Source organism: Oncorhynchus mykiss, chromosome 17, assembly GCF_013265735.2.
Source record: "Oncorhynchus mykiss isolate Arlee chromosome 17, USDA_OmykA_1.1, whole genome shotgun sequence".
In the NCBI taxonomy this organism is placed as follows: Eukaryota; Metazoa; Chordata; class Actinopteri; order Salmoniformes; family Salmonidae; genus Oncorhynchus; species Oncorhynchus mykiss.
In genome coordinates this window covers 87014886-87034379 of record NC_048581.1, presented here as the reverse complement: position 1 = coordinate 87034379, position 19494 = coordinate 87014886, and the positions used below count along the sequence as shown (strand labels likewise).

Sequence of the window (19494 nt, the reverse complement as noted above, 5' to 3'; positions counted from 1 at the left end):
AATAACAGCAATGGAATGGAAAGCATGTAAAAGTATCCTATCGATGGCCAAATCCATGCATTCTGTGTAATTGCACCAGCTCTCACTGAAGACAAATCTGTATAGCGCCTGGTATCGCAGAACGGTGAGAGGGGGAAGGTAGCCCAGACAAGTTGGAAAGAAAAAAAGTTTCACTTTTTGGGTAACCCTTTTCAGTAGCACATGGAAGAAGGAGGGGTCTGAGCCGGGTGGAAGAATAGAACTTCAGGACAGACAGAATGGGTGGGAAACGGAGCTCAGATTTCAGCTTGACAGGGGGTAAGGGGCCGGACTGATATTTGGGAATATACAAAAATTCATTGAAGGCAACGGACACATAAAACTGCAGTGCCTGATCTGACGCAGGTCGGTACTACATTTCTGGAGGGGTCTGGATTCCCCATTGGGTTTTTTTTTTTTTTTGGAAGGTGGTTGAATGTATGGTTCGGCTGTGTAACTGGGAACACATACACACACACACACAAAGAGAGAAGTCTACTCCTTGCATCCTTTCTTTTTCTTCTCCCCCAAAAGGCCCTGCATGTCTAACATTTAGACATGTTTAGCTTTGTGGATTCGAGGACTGTACTGCTACTTGTAGCAACCCAAGTCGTTCTATTAGCTGTTGTCAAATGTCAGGACGAAGACCGTAAGTGGCATTTTTTTTTTTCTTCCCAAAAAAATATTTATTCGAAAAAAAGTTTATGAAAATACTTGAAATGCTAAATTAACTGAAACAGATGATCAAATTCAACTTTTGAGAACTGTTATACTGTGTGTGTGTGTGGGGGGGGGGGGGGGGGGGGGGGGGGGGGGTGTATATCACTGGCAATAAGTCACATATATTTGGGATACACTGTGAATCGCATATGTATGTTATATTTAATTGTTGGTCATTGTTTTTCTGCTTGAGTAATTGTAGTCACCGTTAAACAAAGGATGTGCGCGATTATTCCCATTCCACAAAGCCAGGGAAAGGTGCGGAGATAGATAAGGGAAAGGTGCGGAGATAGATAAGGGAAAGGTGCGGAGATAGATAAGGGAAAGGTGCGGAGATAGATAAGGGAAAGGTGCGGAGATAGATAAGGGAAAGGTGTCTTGAGAGCCTAATTGCTTATATTCAAATTGCACTTTCGATTGCAAAGCTGTGAATGTCACAAGTTATAACCAATTTACAACTATCGTAGATCAATGGGATTCCAATGATGTGCGTAAAAGTGATGGACTTGATCTTGAGTTGCTGACTGTTTTCATATTGTTGATCCAAGTGCAGTAAGGTAATTTGATATAGCCAGTGAAGAATGTGCTGTTGAAGATTCTCGGAAATTCTACTCTATGCCATACAGATCGGAATACTCTGGTAAGGTAGTGGATTCAGCAGCTCTCCGCAAGCTATCCAATCTTCCCCGCGATCCTCCACCCGCCCTCCTCTCACAAGTTGCGCTGCCGCTGGGCTGAACACCTGCGGGTACTTTTGCAAACATTCCGAGGAGAGCGCTTTGACAGCGCTCAACTTTATTCATTTTGAGACCGACTGTGGGGACCAAAACAAACGACGAGACCATGAAAAGGTGGTCAACCTCAAAGGCCTGTGTGTGAAAAGAGTTAACATTCCATTCCCGTCAGAGGCAATTCCAGGCGTGTTGGAGTCGGAACGGTGGAACGGTGGAACGGTGGAACGGTGGAACGTAACGAAAATCTATTTATGTGCCGAAACCTGAGAATTATTATATGAATATCTTAATAACCCGCTTACCATATCATAACCCGCCACACATGACCCTAATATTCTGATATCCCGATTATATTCCACTTAAATCCCTCCCTATACCCATTGGCCACATTTAATTAAGAAGCGATATTGAGACTTGGCGTGACAATCAATTCAATCGATTTAAATTGAACAGATTATTTATTTTAAATATTGTATCCTATTTATGGGGAAAGTTTAGGAGACTAAGATAGGTAGCCGTTATAGAGACACTGGTGGACGGAAGCCAGGATGAATGTTCCATCCATATGATTTGAGTGCTTCCATCTGGTTCCTAGATTTACCCAGCCCCAGGCACTGACAGGCAGAGGAGAGGGAGAAATAAATATAATCTGGTATGAGGACTACTGGAAAAAAAAAACATTATAAAAGAGACAGGGAGGTTAGTATTGTAATTATACTAAGGCACATTTTTTTATGCATAAGAGCTCAGTGCAGACATAGTAATAAGGCTCTGCAATAAATAGTAGAGGAGCAAAGACAATGAGAGAGGCTAGGGGGAAAAAGAAAAACGTGCTGGCCTCCCAAATAAAACACATGAAATTGCAGACAGTCTCAGGTTACCCTTTCGGAGTGGGCCGGGGCCCCTGGAATATAATGCAAGTCGTTCTTCTCCTGAGAGAGAGAGAGAGAGAGAGATTTCTGACTGGGATGTGCTAAGAAGTCCTAAAGTGGCCAAAGTGGCTAGAGGAAGGAAGACTAGCAGGCTCAAAGGGGACACCCAGTCCCTGGCTGGCATCAAGTCACTGCAAGGTGGAGGAGGTCAATCCACTACCTCTACCTCTCTGGCTATGCCATTGGAGGATAGGTCTATGTGGAGATGGCCCGAGCTGAGTGAGAAGGTATTCAATCTGTGTGTCCAAAAAATGGCACCCTATTCCCTATTTAGTGAACTGCTTTTGACTAGGGCCCATACACTCTTAGAGAGAGAAAAAAAGTGCTATTTAGCTGTCCCCATAGGAGAACCCTTTGAAGAACCCTTTGGTTGCAGGTAGAACCCTTTTTGGGTTCCACGTAGAACCCTCTGTAGAAACAAGGGTTCTCCTATGGGCACAGTCAGAGAACCCTTTGGGAACCCTTTTTCTAAGAGTGTAGGGAAGAGAGAGCCCTTAAATAGGGAATAGGGAGCTATTTGAGACACAATCTATATCACCATGCCATGGAAGGCTTGTGGCTAGATGTTGAAGCTGAGGGGGAAAAAAGGTATTCAATTCTCCGCCAGCAAGTTCCAACAAATTCAGCTGGGAACCATAGTTAACTCCAACATCCGTCTCTCCCACACACCTGCCTTCACTTTATTATGTTCCATCCTCCATTTTGTTTCTAAAGGAAAGAGGAGGCTGTAGCCAACTCAGGAAGACTGCAGCACAGATTAGGCCTATCCTTGTGTTTGCAATAAAGAACCAGAATCCCACTTTCTGACCACCACTTGTCCTCTATTCATCAGATGAGATAGAATAGAACAGAAATGGAATCGAACAGAAAATATTTTTCAACAGAAATAGCTAATGTTACTTAGTCAGTGCATCACTAGGTCTTACATTGGAGCCCAAGTGACTAAGGAGATATGTTAATTTACCCCACCTGACTGAGGAGATATGTTAATTCACCCCACCTGACTGAGGAGATATGTTAATTCACCCCACCGGACTGAGGAGATATGTTAATTCACCCCACCTGACGGAGGAGATATGTTAATTCACCCCACCTGACGGAGGAGATATGTTAATTCACCCCACCTGACTGAGGAGATATGTTAATTCACCCCACCTGACGGAGGAGATATGTTAATTCACCCCACCTGACTGAGGAGATATGTTAATTCACCCCACCAAGTATAGTCCCAAAGGTTTCTGTATAAAAGCTGTCCATTTTTCCGTTCTTTGACGTTTCATGGCTTCCAGATGGGGGTTAAAAAGGCCCAATGTTTGTACAAGGCTCTGGTAGCTCTGTCCCTTTAAGAAAGGACCTCATTCATGGCCTACAGAGGTTTGTTGGTTACCTAGACCTGACCAGGCCCCAGGCCTCTAAATGTAGCTACTTCATTCCACCTTCCACTCTTTTCAAGTTCCACTTGACGCCTAATGGAATGGCCTGATTGACCTCGAGCTGCCAACGTTAACTTCCGGGGCTTTTCAGCTGCGAGGTGCCAGTCATGACGTTGAGTTAGTTTGGTAGAATGATAACTTCTGGTATGAGATATTGATTCCCCCCCCCCCCCCCTCGGAGGGCCGGATTATTTTTTTATTTTTTGTATTTTTTTGTTAAACGCTCAAACACCTTGTTTGAACAATGCGTGTAGCCTAGTCTATGTGAAAATGGTGTCACTCGTTGCTTCGGGTTAGAAAGTCATTTCTGCCTAAAGACAACAAACCCAGTTTATAGACAAGGGAATGAGACATGTGCAGTAGGCCTTTGTTTGGGCATCTGAGACTACGTAGGCTACAGTTCGTTATATTTGTCTTAAAATGACTCCTCTACTTTGAAGGGAGAAGTTCAGGCTTGCGACATGGTCCACTGATCCAAAATGATGGAGACAGTACTCAAGATTCTCTTGGAAGAAAAAAAATCCAAAACAGCCTGTTTTGTGAGATAGTGCTGACGCCTAGTGGTTGATAATGAACCTGCAGGGGATTGGTGCCGGTCTCACCGGTGTATCTGTGTGCCTCTGAATCAACTGATGTGTTGACAAGTGATAAAGTTTACCTGGAACATGGTGGCTCTATAAACAAACAAAGGTGTCAATAGTTTTGGATAATGGGTTGTCTTTGTTGTGGGTCTGGCTCAGCCTGGTATTTCAAAACAACAAAATGGTGGTATTTTGTTGTTTACATCAAAATGTATTGTAGCCTATTGTCTAATGACTAGCCACTAACTGACATTTTATCCCTAGCTAATTGATTGATTGATTGATGATGCATTATTGTCTCTCTTCCCTCCCACCACACACACCTGCTCTGGCCTCTTGTGTTGTGTCTGGTCACACACACACACACACACACACACACACACACACACACACACTCGCGCGCACGCACGCACACACACACACACACACACACACACACACACACACACACACACACACACACACACACACACACACACACACACACTCACTCACTCACTCACTCACAGAGGACGTAGGCAGCTGTATGCAGGACGGACAGAGCTATAGTGACAAGGACGTATGGAAACCAGAGCCGTGTCGTATTTGTGTGTGCGACACGGGAACTGTCCTGTGTGACGAAATAATCTGCGAGGAGATTAAAGACTGCCCCAAACCTGAGATCCCATTCGGAGAGTGTTGCCCCATCTGCGTGCGGGACGGGGAAGCTCCCCCAAGTGGTCGTAATTTATTTATTTATTTACCACACATAAATAAATTACTGTCTGTCTGTGGAATTCATATTGTTACTTTTGGGAAAAAAACAGCGTAAGGAATAAACCATATCATCAGAAGATGCCTAAGGCCTATACCATTACCGATACCTGTGGCTTTGGCCCTATATAATGCTGGCCCTATATAATACTGGCCCTATATAATGCTGGCCCTATATAATGCTGGCCCTATATAATACTGGACCTATATAATGCTGGCCCTATATAATGCTGGCCCAATATAATACTGGCCCTATATAATGCTGGCCCTATATAATACTGGCCCTATACAATGCTGGCCCTATGTAATATGTAATGCTGGCCCTATATAATACTGGCCCTATATACTACTGGCCCTATATAATGCTGGCTCTATATAATGCTGGCCCTATATAATACTGGCTCTATTTAATGCTGGCCCTATATAATGCTGGCCCTACATAAGGCTGACCCTATATAATGCTGGCCCTATATAATGCTGGCCCTATATAATGCTGGCCCTATATAAAGCTGGCCCTATATATTTTTGGCCCTATATAATGCTGGCCATTTATAATGCTGGCCCTATATAATTCTGGCCCTATATAATGCTGGCCCTATATAATGCTGGCCTTATATAATGTTGGTGTATGCTGTTCTTTTCCCAAAAAAAAACAAATAATGAAGAACAAATAACAACAAATAACAACAAATAACAGAATGACACTTCTGTATAATGTATTTGAAAGAAATGCTGCTTCAGCCATATTTTTCCATAGTTGGGTCAGCTCACCTTGGGCCCATCTTGCTTGGATATTACTCCAGCCAGCCAGCCAGCACCAGTATGATGACCACATGTGGGAGTCATTACCTCACTTTAACAGACATGGCCTAGCATACTGACTACCGCTGCAGACTCTCTCGCTCTCTCTTTCATCTCTGCAGAATACAGCAAATGTGATTTGAAAGAGAATAGAGAAAGAGGAGAGACAGCAAAGGAGAGAGAGAGAAATAGAGAGGGGGAGAGAGATAAAAAAAAAGTTGTGAGAGAGAGAGAGAGCAAGAGAGAAAAAGTTGTGAGAGAGAGAGAGAGAGAGAGAGAGGAAAGACAGCGAAGAAGAGAGAGAAATAGAGTGGGGGAGAGAGAAAGAACAGAGAGAGAGAAAAAAAATAGAGAGAGGGAGAATGGAGAGAGAGGGAGAATAGAGAGAGAGAGAAAGAGAGGGAGAATAGGGAGAGAGAGAATAGAGAGAGAGAGAGAGAGAGGGAGAATAGGGAGAGAGAGAATAGAGAGAGAGAGAGAGAGAGAGGGAGAATAGAGAGAGAGAGAGAGAAAGAGAGGGAGAATAGAGAGAGGGAGAATAGAGAGAGAGGGAGGGAGAATAGAGAGAGAGAGAAAGAGAGGGAAAATAGAGAGAGAGAGAATAGAGAGAGAGAGAGAGAGAGAGAGAGAGAGGGAGAATAGAGGGAGAAAGAGAGGGAGAATAGAGAGAGAGAGAGAGAGAGAGAGAGAGGGAGAATAGAGAGAGGGAGAATAGAGAGAGGGAGAATAGAGAGAGAGAGAGAGAGAGGGGGGGAGAGAATAGAGAGAGGGAGAATAGAGAGAGAGAGAGAGAGAGAGAGAGAGAGAGAGGGAGAATAGAGAGAGGGAGGGAGGCTCTATGGAAGGTGGAGAGGAATTAGAGCAGTGATACAGCATTACACTGTGTTAAAACAATAGCATTAATTATGCTGTGTCCCGAGACTCAGTTCACATTCTGGGTTAATATCCTAACAATGAGGGGCCTGTTGTGAGATAGAACTCGTATGTTGCCAATGCCATATGGGATTTGTCAACTCAGCTCTTTTGATCTGAACTGAGCATTCAAGCGTTTGTCATCGAATATGTTCGAAGAGCATCTTTGAAAGCAGAAGTGTCATTTGTATTTTATATACATGTTTTATACTGGACATGACCTATACTGCTTTGATTCCTTTTTACTTGATACAATATGACATGAGTATTGTATTTGAGTACTTTACTTTGAGTACTGTATTTGAGTACTGTATTTGAGTACTCTACTTTGAGTACTGTATTTGAGTACTATATTTGAGTACTTTACTTTGAGTACTGTATTTGAGTACTCTACTTTGAGTACTGTATTTGAGTATTATATTTGAGTACTTTACTCTGAGTACTGTATTTGAGTACTTTACTCTGAGTACTGTATTTGAGTACTATATTTGAGTACTTTACTTTGAGTACTGTATTTGAGTACTCTACTTTGAGTACTGTATTTGAGTATTATATTTGAGTACTTTACTCTGAGTACTGTATTTGAGTACTTTACTCTGAGTACTGTATTTGAGTACTGTATTTGAGTACTGTATTTGAGTACTTTACTTTGAGTACCGTATTTGAGTACTGTATTTGAGTACTTACTTTGAGTACCGTATTTGAGTACTGTATTTGGGTACTGTATTTAAGTACTGTATTTGAGTACTGTATTTGAGTACTTTACTTTGAGTACCGTATTTGAGTACTGTATTTGAGTACTGTATTTGGGTACTGTATTTGAGTACTGTATTTGAGTACTGTATTTGGGTACTGTATTTGAGTACTGTATTTGGGTACTGTATTTGAGTACTTTACTTTGAGTACTGTATTTGAGTACTGTATTTGAGTACTGTATTTGAGTACTGTATCTTGGACATATATTTGCTTAGATAAACCTTCTATGGGCATATGTATTTTCCCTGTCTCTTGCTCTGTATGACCTATCTCCCCTGCTTTACTTCTGTCCCCTCCTGAGATGGTGCTACAACCAACACTTTGTCCAAATCCTCATGGGTTCTTTGGTTTTTTGGGATTATCTACACTATGATTTGGGGTGGTGGTCTGCAAATGCTATTCCATTCTGGTGCTTTAGGTTCTGTCCCAAATGACACCCTCTTCTCTATATAGTGCACTACTTTTGACCAGAGCCCTAAGGGCCCAGAAGTGCACTATATAGGGAATAGGGTGCCATTTTGGCATGCATCCTTAGAATACAGTAATTGAGGTTATTAAATAGTTCTGGTTTCCTGCAGTCTGCCTGGCTAGCAGTGAGGGAGGACAGACCTAGTGGGTTATTTCACTACCATTGTTTTAACATCCATCCATCTCTCTGTCTCTCGCTTTTTCTCTCTCTCTCTCTCTCTCTCTCTCTCTCCTTTCATCGCTCTCTTCCTTCGTACCAACAGGGGCCCCCGGAGCTAAGGTGAGACAATGTTGGGTTTGGTGTGTTTTTGTTTGTGTGTCTGTGTGTCTGTGTGTCTGTGTGTCTGTCTGTCTGTCTGTCTGTCTGTCTGTCTGTCTGTCTGTCTGTCTGTCTGTCTGTCTGTGAGGGCTTCAATTAGCTGTGAACCTGGACTAATACCAAAGTTAAACTCTGTGTTTTGACAGATTGAGGTGATTCTTTGATGTGAGCAGCAGTCAGACAGTTAATAACAATGTCTTCTCCAGCCTCGTACAGCACATTCCAGATCTATGTCTCTAATGAGAAGGTCTCAGCCTGGAATCTACGCTGAAATTCCACAACATACGGTGATCGCTACATAAATAGTCATATTAAACATTCATGAAAATACAAGTGTCTCACATGTATCGAAAGCCTAGAATCTCGCTAATCCAACTGCGTTGTCAGATTTAAAAAAGGATTTACTGCAAAAAAATACGATACGATTATCTGAGCATAGAGCCCCATAAAAATAAAAATAAATTAAAAGTATCTTCAGTTTGGAGTGAAGCAAGTAGATCTAGGAATCATTTTGTAATGTTACGTCTCACTTTGTTGTTGGTATCGTTTCTCTGTTTTGTCTTCCACAGGGATGACTTTGCCTGCCGTTCGTATCACTGTTTCTTTATAGACAGGGTAGACAGTAATATAAATCAATTCAAGTGAATGCAGGTCATCTCTCTATTTTTCTCTTCTCTATTCCTAAAGAATCACTCATGTCGTTGCTTCCTGTCTTTCTTTCCCAACAGGGTCAGAAAGGGGAACCAGGAGATATCACAGATGTGAGTAAAACTCCAACGGTCCACATTACACCTCTATCTGAAAAACTGTCTTCATATCTTCGCCACCTCTGGCTGGTCTACAGTAGTCTTTTTCCCCCCTGTTGCGTTTCCAGGCAGAGGGTCTTGCCTCACCTCTGAGCACTAGGCCGAAATTAGATTATTACTATTTTGTATCAAACACGGAGCCTTTTTGTGTGTGTGTTTTTGTTGTTGTTGTAGAGGCACAATGAGCAACAGAACATGGTGACATGGTGACGGGTATTGCTAGTGTTATATATCGTTTGTAAAGGGACTAACATTGCACTTACGGACAGTTAAGGCACTAGGACAGTATAGTATTAGCTACGGAATCATTCTCCCTGCTGTGAAGGGGATTGTCCTGGTAATGACACAGGAACAGAGGCCAGGTCGGTATAGTATTAGCTACGGAATCATTCTCCCTGCTGTGAAGGGGATTGTCCTGGTAATGACACAGGAACAGAGGCCAGGTCAGTATAGTATTAGCTACGGAATCATTCTCCCTGCTGTGAAGGGGATTGTCCTGGTAATGACACAGGAACAGAGGCCAGGTCAGTATAGTATTAGCTACGGAATCATTCTCCCTGCTGTGAAGGGGATTGTCCTGGTAATGACACAGGAACAGAGGCCAGGTCAGTATAGTATTAGCTACGGAATCATTCTCCCTGCTGTGAAGGGGATTGTCCTGGTAATGACACAGGAACAGAGGCCAGGTCGGTATAGTATTAGCTACGGAATCATTCTCCCTGCTGTGAAGGGGATTGTCCTGGTAATGACACAGGAACAGAGGCCAGGTCAGTATAGTATTAGCTACGGAATCATTCTCCCTGCTGTGAAGGGGATTGTCCTGGTAATGACACAGGAACAGAGGCCAGGTCATCGGAAGGCTGTCCGGGCCGTTCATTACAATAACAACAATGCACCTAACATGCAGCTCAAAATGCTTTAATAAATTAGCACATAAAAGGGTGAAAAGATGATAACATTAGCTAGACCTGGATAGGGTCTAAATTTGAGTCATATTTCCTGGTCAGGTCTGGTTAGGTTTATTACGCATTTAACCCATATTTCATTTTTTGTGGGGGCTTTATTTCATTTTATTAGAGCTGACTTGGGTTAGGGTTAGCATACTCAGAAGGCAGAGAACCAAACACAACAAAACCTTAATTCCTTCATTACCCTCTCAGCAGTGGTATCAGATCCCTACTGTAAAAAGCTGCAGACAGAGAGAGAGAGAGAGAGAGAGAAACCTTTTTTTTTTTTTGAAACCTCTGTATGTGTAATGTTTACTGTTAATTTTTGTTGTTTTTCACTTTATATTTTCACTTTGTATGTTGTCTACCTCACTTGCTTTGGCAATGTTAACACATGTTTCCCATGCCAATAAAGCCCTTGAATTGAATTGAATTGAATTGAGAGAGCGCGGAGGGGGAGAGAGAGAGAGGGGGGAGGGGGGGAGGGGGAGCTCAGTTGATCCCCACTCTCTGCTACACACATGTAAATACTTTATTCTACTCTGCTCTCCTCTCTCACTCTCTCTCTGTCTCTTTCTCTCTGTCTCTGCTCTCCTCTCTCTCTGTCTCTGCTCTCCTCTCTCCCCTCTCTCTCTCTCTCTCTCTGCTCTCCTCTCTCTCTGTCTCTGCTCTCCTCTCTCCCCTCTCTCTCTCTCTCTCTCTCTGCTCTCCTCTCTCTCTCTCTCTCTCTCTCTCTGTCTCTGCTCTCCTCTCTCCCCTCTCTCTCTCTCTCTCTCTCTGCTCTCCTCTCTCTCTCTCTGCTCTCCTCTCTCTCTCTCTCTCTCCCTCCCTCTCTCTCTCTGTCTCTCTCTCTCTCTCTCTGCTCTCCTCTCTCTCTCTCTCTCTCTCTCTCTCTCTCTCTCTCTCTCTCTCTGTCTCTTTCTCTCTCTCTCTCTCTCTATTCTCCCTCTCTCTCTCTCTCTCTCTCTCTCTCTCTCTCTCTCTCTCTGCTCTCCTCTCTCTCTCTCTCTCTCTCTCTCTCTCTCTCTCTCTGCTCTCCTCTCTCTCGCTCTCTCTCTGCTCTCTCCTCTCTCTCTCTCCCTCCCTCTCCTCTCTCTCTCTCCCTCCCTCTCTCTCTGTCTCTCTCTGTCTCTCTCTCTCTCTCTCTGTCTCTCTCTCTCCCTCCCTCTCTCTCTCTCTCTGCTCTCCTCTCTCTCACACTCTCTGCTCACTGCTCTCTCTCTCTCTCTCTCTTTCTCTATCTATCTCTCTCGCTGTCTCTCTCCCTTTCTTTCTTTATTTCTCTCTTTCGTTCTCTTCCAGGAAATAACAGGACATTGTTTGCTGTCATTTATTATGCATACCCTTGAAATGTATGTGATTAGCAACGGTATGCTATTAGGGGAAATAAACTTCTTGACAGCTATCCTTAAACTCGTTAACAATATTAAAACTATTGTATTCAGCACTTCGAGGTCATATAAAGGTCAGATTTATATTTCACGCGTCCAATTCAAAAGAATATGAGAAAATTAACATCATTTTTTTTGGGGGGGGGGGGGGGGGGGGGGGGGGGGACTTCCTGTGTCTGGTTTTAAAGTCATTATAAGTACTAGGTGGACCTTCTAACTTTAATCACACACACTGTATATAGACTTTCTTTTTTTCTATTGTATTACTGATTGTATGTTTGTTTTACTCTATGTGTAACTCTGTGTTGTTGTTTCTGTCGTACTGCTTTGCTTTATCTTGGCCAGGTCGCAGTTAGAAATTATAACTTGTTCTCAACTAGCCTACCTGGTTAAATAAATAAAGACGAAATAAGAAATAAATAAATAAAAATCAACCCTGCGATTGAACGTAGGAAGAAAACAACTCACGACTGACTACAATGTGACTAGTTCTTCTTCTGTTTCCTGTTTCTCAGGTCGTAGGACCAAGAGGACCTGGAGGCCCTTTGGTATGGAAACCATTTCAACATGCCCCCCCCTGTTGAACATGTCCCCACCCCTGTTGAACATGTCCCCCCCCCTGTTGAACATGTCCCCCCCCCCCCCTGTTGAACATGTCCCCACCCCTGTTGAACATGCCCCCCCCCCCCCTGTTGAACATGTCCCCCCCCCCTGTTGAACATTTCCCCCCCCCCTGTTGGACATGTCCCCACCCCTGTTGAACATGTCCCCCCCCTGTTGAACATGTCCCCCCCCGTTGAACATGTCCCCCCCCCCGTTGAACATGTCCCCCCCCTGTTGAACATGCCCCCCCCCCTGTTGAACATGTCCCCCCCCCTGTTGAACATGTCCCCCCCCCTGTTGAACATGTCCCCCCCCCCTGTTGAACATGCCCCCCCCCTGTTGAACATGCCCCCCCCCCCTGTTGAACATGCCCCCCCCCCTGTTGAACATGTCCCCCCCCTGTTGAACATGCCCCCCCCCCCTGTTGAACATGGCCCCCCCCCTGTTTTTTTTTGTTTTGAATTTTACCCCTTTTCTCCCCAATTTCGTGGTATCCAATTGTTTAGTAGCTACTATCTTGTCTTATCGCTACAACTCCCGTACGGGCTCAGGAGAGAGGAAGGTTGAAAGTCACGCGTCCTCCGATACACAACCCAACCAAGCCGCACTGCTTCTTAACATAGCGCGCATCCAAACCGGAAGCCAGCCGCACCAATGTGTCGGAGGAAACACCGTGCACCTGGCAACCTTGGTTAGCGTGCACTGCGCCCGGCCCGCCACAGGAGTCGCTGGTGCGCGATGAGACAAGGATTTCCCTACCGGCCACGCCCTCCCTAACCCGGACGACGCTAGGCCAATTGTGCGTCGCCCCACAGGACCTCGCGGTCGCGGCCGGTTGCGACAGAGCCTGGGCGCGAACTCAGAGTCTCTGCCCTTAACTACTGCGCCACCCGGGAGGCCCTCCCCCCCCCCCCCCGCCGTTTTTTATCATCTTTAATAACAGCGTCCTGTATTATGTGTGTGCAGTGCGATCCAAATGGCATCATATTCCGCTATTTAGTGCACTACTTTTCAACAGATCCCTATGGGGTCCTGGTCAAAAGTAGTGCACTACATGGGGAATAAGGTGGTATTTTGGATGTACGTTTAGTGTTCAGATGCACCTGAATACTCACTAGTCTTTCCTCCCTCCTCAGGGCCCCCCAGGAGAGCAGGGACCACGTGGAGACAGAGGAGACAAAGGAGATAAGGTGAGTTTTATACATTTTCCATTCCATTCTCTCTCTCTCTCTCTCTCTCTCTCTCTCTCTCTCTCTCTCTCTCTCTCTCTCTCTCTCTCTCTCTCTCTCTCTCTCTGTCTCTGTCTTTGTCTCTCCCTCTCTGTCTCTCTCTCTCTAAGACTGTGAAAAATGCATCACTCATAGTTTTTCCTATTGGTCTGGATAGATATATAGAGAGAAATCTCTGGTTTGGAGGAGCTGCTAGTCTCATTTGCTTGATTTGGGGAGCAGAGCAGAGAGCAGCTCAATGCTGCCATGGGTACTTTCCATTATACTGTGTATGTGGTCTGGCTTCGACTTTGATTCAAAGGTTGTTTAACAGATGTGTGAGAAGAAGAAGCCGGTGTGTGTGTGTGTGTGTGCGTGTGCGTGTGCGTGTGTGTCTGTGTGTGTGTTCGTATGTGTGTGTGTATGAGAAACTGTGAAGCCGTAATGTAAACCTATGGCTGTCAGGAAAACGACAGTTCAACCCACAGCCAATCACGGTATAGTAAATCAGTGTTGTTAGCCTAGAGAGATGCTGTGATGACTGTAATCTGTGTTAAACACCTGTCAACATCATGGCCTCAGCCGCAGTCATAGCTCCAGGCCATGCTTCGGTGCTGTTTCAGTCTTTGTTTTTGCATAATGTCTTGGCGATAGATGGTTATGAATCTATTTTCTTCAGGTTGTCTGGATGAATGGGTTTTTTGATGAGAGATGTTCTGATCATGAATATTTTTCACACAGAGCGGTTAGAGGTTGTCTTCAAGAAGCTGCTGTTCTTTTATATGATTAGAATAAAAAAAATTTAAAAAACATTCTGGTTGGCAAGACCTTGGGTATGTAGGTATCCTATTGGTTAAGAGGCGGCAGGGTATCCTATTGGTTAAGGGACGGCAGGGTATCCAAATCAAAATCAAATTGAATGTATTTATATAACCCTTCGTACATCAGCTGATATCTCAAAGTGCTGTACAGAAACCCAGCCTAAAACCCCAAACAGCAAGCAATGCAGGTGTAGAAGCACGGTGGCTAGGAAAAACTCCCTAGAAAGGCCAAAACCTAGGAAGAAACCTAGAGAGGAACCAGGCTATGTGGGGTGGCCAGTCCTCTTCTGGCTGTTGCCGGGTGGAGATTATAACAGAACATGGCCAAAATGTTCAAATGTTCATAAATGACCAGCATGGTCCAATAATAATAAGGCAGAACAGTTGAAACTGGAGCAGCAGCACGGCCAGGTGGACTGGGGACAGCAAGGAGTCATCATGTCAGGTAGTCCTGAGGCATGGTCCTAGGGCTCAGGTCCTCCGATAGAGAGAAAGAAAGAGAGAAAGAGAGAATTAGAGAGAGCACAATTAAATTCACACAGGACACCGAATAGGACAGGAGAAGTACCCCAGATATAACAAACTGACCCTAGCCCCCCGACACATAAACTAGGGTATCCTAGCAGGGTATCCTAGTGGTTAAGAGGCGGCAGGGTATCCTATTGGTTAAGGGGTGGCAGGGTATCCTATTGGTTAAGGGGTGGCAGGGTACCCTAGTGGTTAAGGGGTGGCAGGGTATCCTATTGGTTAAGAGGCGGCAGGGTACCCTAGTGGTTAAGGGGAGGCAGGGTATCCTATTGGTTAAGGGGTGGCAGGGTACCCTATTGGTTAAGGGGTGGCAGGGTATCCTATTGGTTAAGGGGTGGCAGGGTACCCTAGTGGTTAAGGGGTGGCAGGGTATCCTATTGGTTAAGAGGCGGCAGGGTACCCTAGTGGTTAAGGGGAGGCAGGGTATCCTATTGGTTAAGGGGTGGCAGGGTATCCTATTGGTTAAGGGGTGGCAGGGTAGACTAGTGGTTAGTGTGTTGGACCAGTAACCAAAAGGTGGCTAGTTGAAATCCCTGAGCTGACTTGGTGTAAACATCTGATGATGTACCCTTGAGCATGGCTCTTAAACCGTAATTGCTCCTGTAAGTTGCAATGTTGTAAGAGTGTATATGCTAAATGTACAAGTAAAATGTCTGCCACATTGGAGGTTGTTTCTTTAGGTTGTAATTTAATATAGTAGTTTTAATGTTCCTTTTTGGCCCCAGGCTAATCTTTGGTTCTGTGTCATTTTCTGTGTATGTGTAATGATTTTAGAGGTCGGTTGGTAGGTAGGTAGGTAGGTAGGTAGGTAGGTAGGTAGGTAGGTAGGTAGGTAGGTAGGTAGGTAGGTAGGTATGTAGGTAGGTAGGTAGGTAGTAGGTAGGTAGGTAGGTAGGTAGGTAGGTAGGTAGGTAGGTAGGTAGGTAGGTAGGTAGGTAGGTAGGTAGGTAGGTAGGTAGGTAGGTATGTAGGTAGGTAGGTAGGTAGTAGGTAGGTAGGTAGGTAGGTAGGTAGTTGGTAGGTAGGTAGGTAGGTAGGTAGGTAGGTAGGTAGGTAGGTAGGTAGTTGGTAGGTTGGTAGGTAGGTAGGTAGTTGGTATGTTGGTAGGTAGGTGGGTAGGTAGGTAGGTAGTAGGTAGGTAGTAGGTAGGTAGTTGGTAGGTTGGTAGGTTGGTAGGTAGGTAGTTGGTAGGTTGGTAGGTAGGTACTTGGTAGGTTGGTAGGTAGGTTGGTAGGTAGGTAGGTAGGTAGGTAGGTAGGTAGGTAGGTAGGTAGGTAGGTAGGTAGGTAGGTAGGTAGTTGGTAGGTAGGTAGGTAGTTGGTAGATTGGTAGGTAGGTAGGTAGGTAGGTAGGTAGTAGGTAGGTAGGTAGGCAGGTAGGTAGGTAGGTAGGTAGGTAGGTAGGTAGGTAGGTAAGTAAGTAGGTAGGTAGGTAAGTAGATAGGTAGATAGGTAGGTAGTAGGTTGGTAGGTAGGTAGGTTGGTAGGTAGTTGATAGGTAGTTGGTAGGTAGGTAGGTAGGTAGGTAGTTGATAGGTAGGTAGGTAGGTAGGTAGGTAGTTGGTAGGAAGGTAGTTGGTAGGTAGGTAATAGGTAGGTAGGTTGGTAGGTAGGTAGGTAGTTGGTAGGTATGTAGGTAGGTAGGTAGTTGGTAGGTAGGTAGGTAGGTAGGTAGGTAGGTAGGTAGGTAGGTAGGGAAGGAAGGAAGGTAGGTAGGTGGGTAGTAGGTAGGTAGGTAGGTAGATAGGTAGGTAGGTAGGTAGGTAGGTAGGTAGGTAGGTAGTTGGTAGGTAGGTAGGTAGTTGGTAGGTAGTTGGTAGGTAGGTAGGTAGGTAGGTAGGTAGGTAGGTAGGTAGGTAGGTAGGTAGGTAGGTAGGTAGGTAGGTAGGTAGGTAGGTTGTTAGGTAGGTAGGTAGGTAGGTAGGTAGGTAGGTAGGTAGGTAGGTAGGTAGGTAGGTAGGTAGGTAGGTAGGTAGGGAAGGTAGGTAGGTGGGTAGTAGGTAGGTAGGTAGGTAGGTAGGTAGGCAGGTAGGTAGGTAGGTAGGTAGTTGGTAGGTAGGTAGGTAGTTGGTAGGTAGGTAGGTAGTTGGTAGGTAGGTAGGTAGGTAGGTAGGTAGGTAGGTAGGTAGGTAGGTAGGTAGGTAGGTAGGTAGGTATGTACGTAGGTAGGTAGGTAGGTAGGTTGTTAAGTAGGTAGATAGATAGGTAGGTAGGTAGTTGGTAGGTAGGTAGTTGGTAGGTAGGTAGGTAGGTAGGTAGGTAGGTAGGTAGGTAGGTAGGTAGGTAGGTAGGTAGGTAGGTAGGTAGGTAGGTAGGTGAATACATTTCCCCCAGTCTGCCTACACTCATTTCATTGAGACATTTGAGTTCTCTTAGAGGTTCATTGTTTTGTTGTGACTGGATGGGAAACTGACCTGTGGTGTGTTGGCTGAAGCACACTGAAGACGGCCACAGAGATCCTATCAACCTCTAATACGTCACGCTATGGTGAAGGCCAACTGTCACTCACACAGTGACAGACTAGTCTCTTTCTCAGTTGGCTTAGATGGTTGGCTTTTATGGGACACGTCTTGTTGTGCTGAGGCTTCTGAGTTTGATCCCCGCTCGGGGCAGAATAGATCGGCGTCTGTTAAAATGACTCCACGACCGAGATTGTTTTTTTGGTCATGGATTGTTATGGGGTTGTTTATTGAAAGCGAGGCCGTACTGAGTCTTTGCCTTAGGACAGTAAAAGGCTTTAACTTACATAAGTCTGGTCGACTTTACGTGACAGGGACAATACACATTGATCACCATGGTTGTCTCCCAAATGACACCCTATTCCCATATAGTGCACTACAGTACATTGTGACCAGGTCCCATAGGGATCAACAGTAGTGCACTACGGTACATTGTGACCAGGTCCCATAGGGATCAACAGTAGTGCACTACGGTACATTGTGACCAGGTCCCATAGAGATCAACAGTAGTGCACTACTGTACATTGTGACCAGGTCCCATAGGGATCAACAGTAGTGCACTACAGTACATTGTGACCAGGTCCCATAGGGATCAACAGTAGTGCACTACGGTACATTGTGACCAGGTCCCATAGAGATCAACAGTAGTGCACTACAGTACATTGTGACCAGGTCCCATAGAGATCAACAGTAGTGCACTACGGTACATTGTGACCAGGTCCCATAGAGATCAACAGTAGTGCACTACGGTACATTGTGACCAGGTCCCATAGGGATCAACAGTAGTGCACTACAGCACTACTGGTTTCCCTGGACCATAGACTGTGGTGGGCTGGTTTCCCTGGACCATAGACTGTGGTGGGCTGGTTTCCCTGGACCATAGACTGTGGTGGGCTGGTTTCTCTGGACCATAGACTGTGGTGGGCTGGTTTCTCTGGACCATATACTGTGGTGGGCTGGTTTCTCTGGACCATAGACTGTGGTGGGCTGGTTTCTCTGGACCATAGACTGTGGTGGGCTGGTTTCCCTGGACCATAGACTGTGGTGGGCTGGTTTCTCCGGACCATAGACTGTGGTGGGCTGGTTTCTCTGGACCATAGACTGTGGTGGGCTGGTTTCCCTGGACCATAGACTGTGGTGGTCTGGTTTCTCTGGACCATAGACTGTGGTGGGCTGGTTTCTCTGGACCATAGACTGTGGTGGGCTGGTTACTCTGGACCATAGACTGTGGTGGGCTGGTTTCTCTGGACCAGAGACTGTGGTGGGCTGGTTTCCCTGGACCATAGACTGTGGTGGGCTGTTTTCCCTGGACCATAGACTGTGGTGGGCTGGTTTCTCTGAACCATAGACTGTGGTGGGCTGGTTTCTCTGGACCATAGACTGTGGTGGGCTGGTTACTCTGGACCATAGACTGTGGTGGGCTGGTTTCCCCGGACCATAGACTGTGGTGGGCTGATTTCTCTGGACCATAGACTGTGGTGGGCTGGTTTCCCTGGACCATAGACTGGTGGGCTGGTTTCCCCGGACCATAGACTGTGGTGGGCTGGTTTCTCTGGACCATAGACTGTGGTGGGCTGGTTTCCCCGGACCATAGACTGTGGTGGGCTGGTTTCTCTGGACCATAGACTGTGGTGGGCTGGTTTCCCTGGACCATAGACTGGTGGGCTGGTTTCTCTGGACCATAGACTGTGGTGGGCTGGTTTCTCTGGACCATAGACTGTGGTGGGCTGGTTTCCCTGGACCATAGACTGGTGGGCTGGTTTCTCTGGACCATAGACTGGTGGGCTGGTTTCCCTGGACCATAGACTGTGGTGGGCTGGTTTCTCTGGACCATAGACTGGTGGGCTGGTTTCTCTGGACCATAGACTGTGGTGGGCTGGTTTCTCTGGACCATAGACTGTGGTGGGCTGGTTTCTCTGGACCATAGACTGGTGGGCTGGTTTCCCTGGACGTGTGTTTAAGCACTTTTCACCACCAACTCCTTCTTCTGGTTATTGAATGAGCTGCATCTCCACAACACCTATTATTGAGAGTAGGATTGCAGTTACATTTATATTGTACTATTGAGGTGTATCAGAACAGTGTGTACCATGAGATAAGAATCACACATTTTGACATTTTGTACTGTCTGTTTTTCACAAAGTGACTCAGAGAAAATGGCGGATTGTCATCATCCGTAGACTGAGGGGAATATTTGCCAATCCTTCATGTAGTTGTCAGGAAGTCTTTGGAAAGGATTCAGTTTGGTTTTAAGTTAACAATGTCTGCCTGGCCAGGTTAGAATGATTTATCATAGGTATTACTA

The 19494-nt window shown here is 45.5% G+C and overlaps 1 protein-coding gene across 3 annotated transcripts in view; it reads left to right on the top strand.

Moving 5' to 3' along the window:
- The first annotated feature begins 274 nt into the window (after positions 1-274).
- Positions 275-19494, top strand: part of col2a1b (collagen, type II, alpha 1b) — an 83896-nt gene continuing 64676 nt past the window's right edge. Inside the window, exons 1-7 of one of the 3 annotated variants that reach the window (XM_036950895.1) lie at positions 275-384; positions 553-667; positions 4928-5137; positions 8372-8388; positions 9156-9188; positions 12087-12119; positions 13311-13364. In XM_036950895.1, the coding sequence (XP_036806790.1) occupies positions 577-667; positions 4928-5137; positions 8372-8388; positions 9156-9188; positions 12087-12119; positions 13311-13364 (438 nt within the window). In that variant the 5' untranslated portion in view covers positions 275-384; positions 553-576. The other 2 variants (XM_036950896.1, XM_036950893.1) reach the window with 2 other exon arrangements.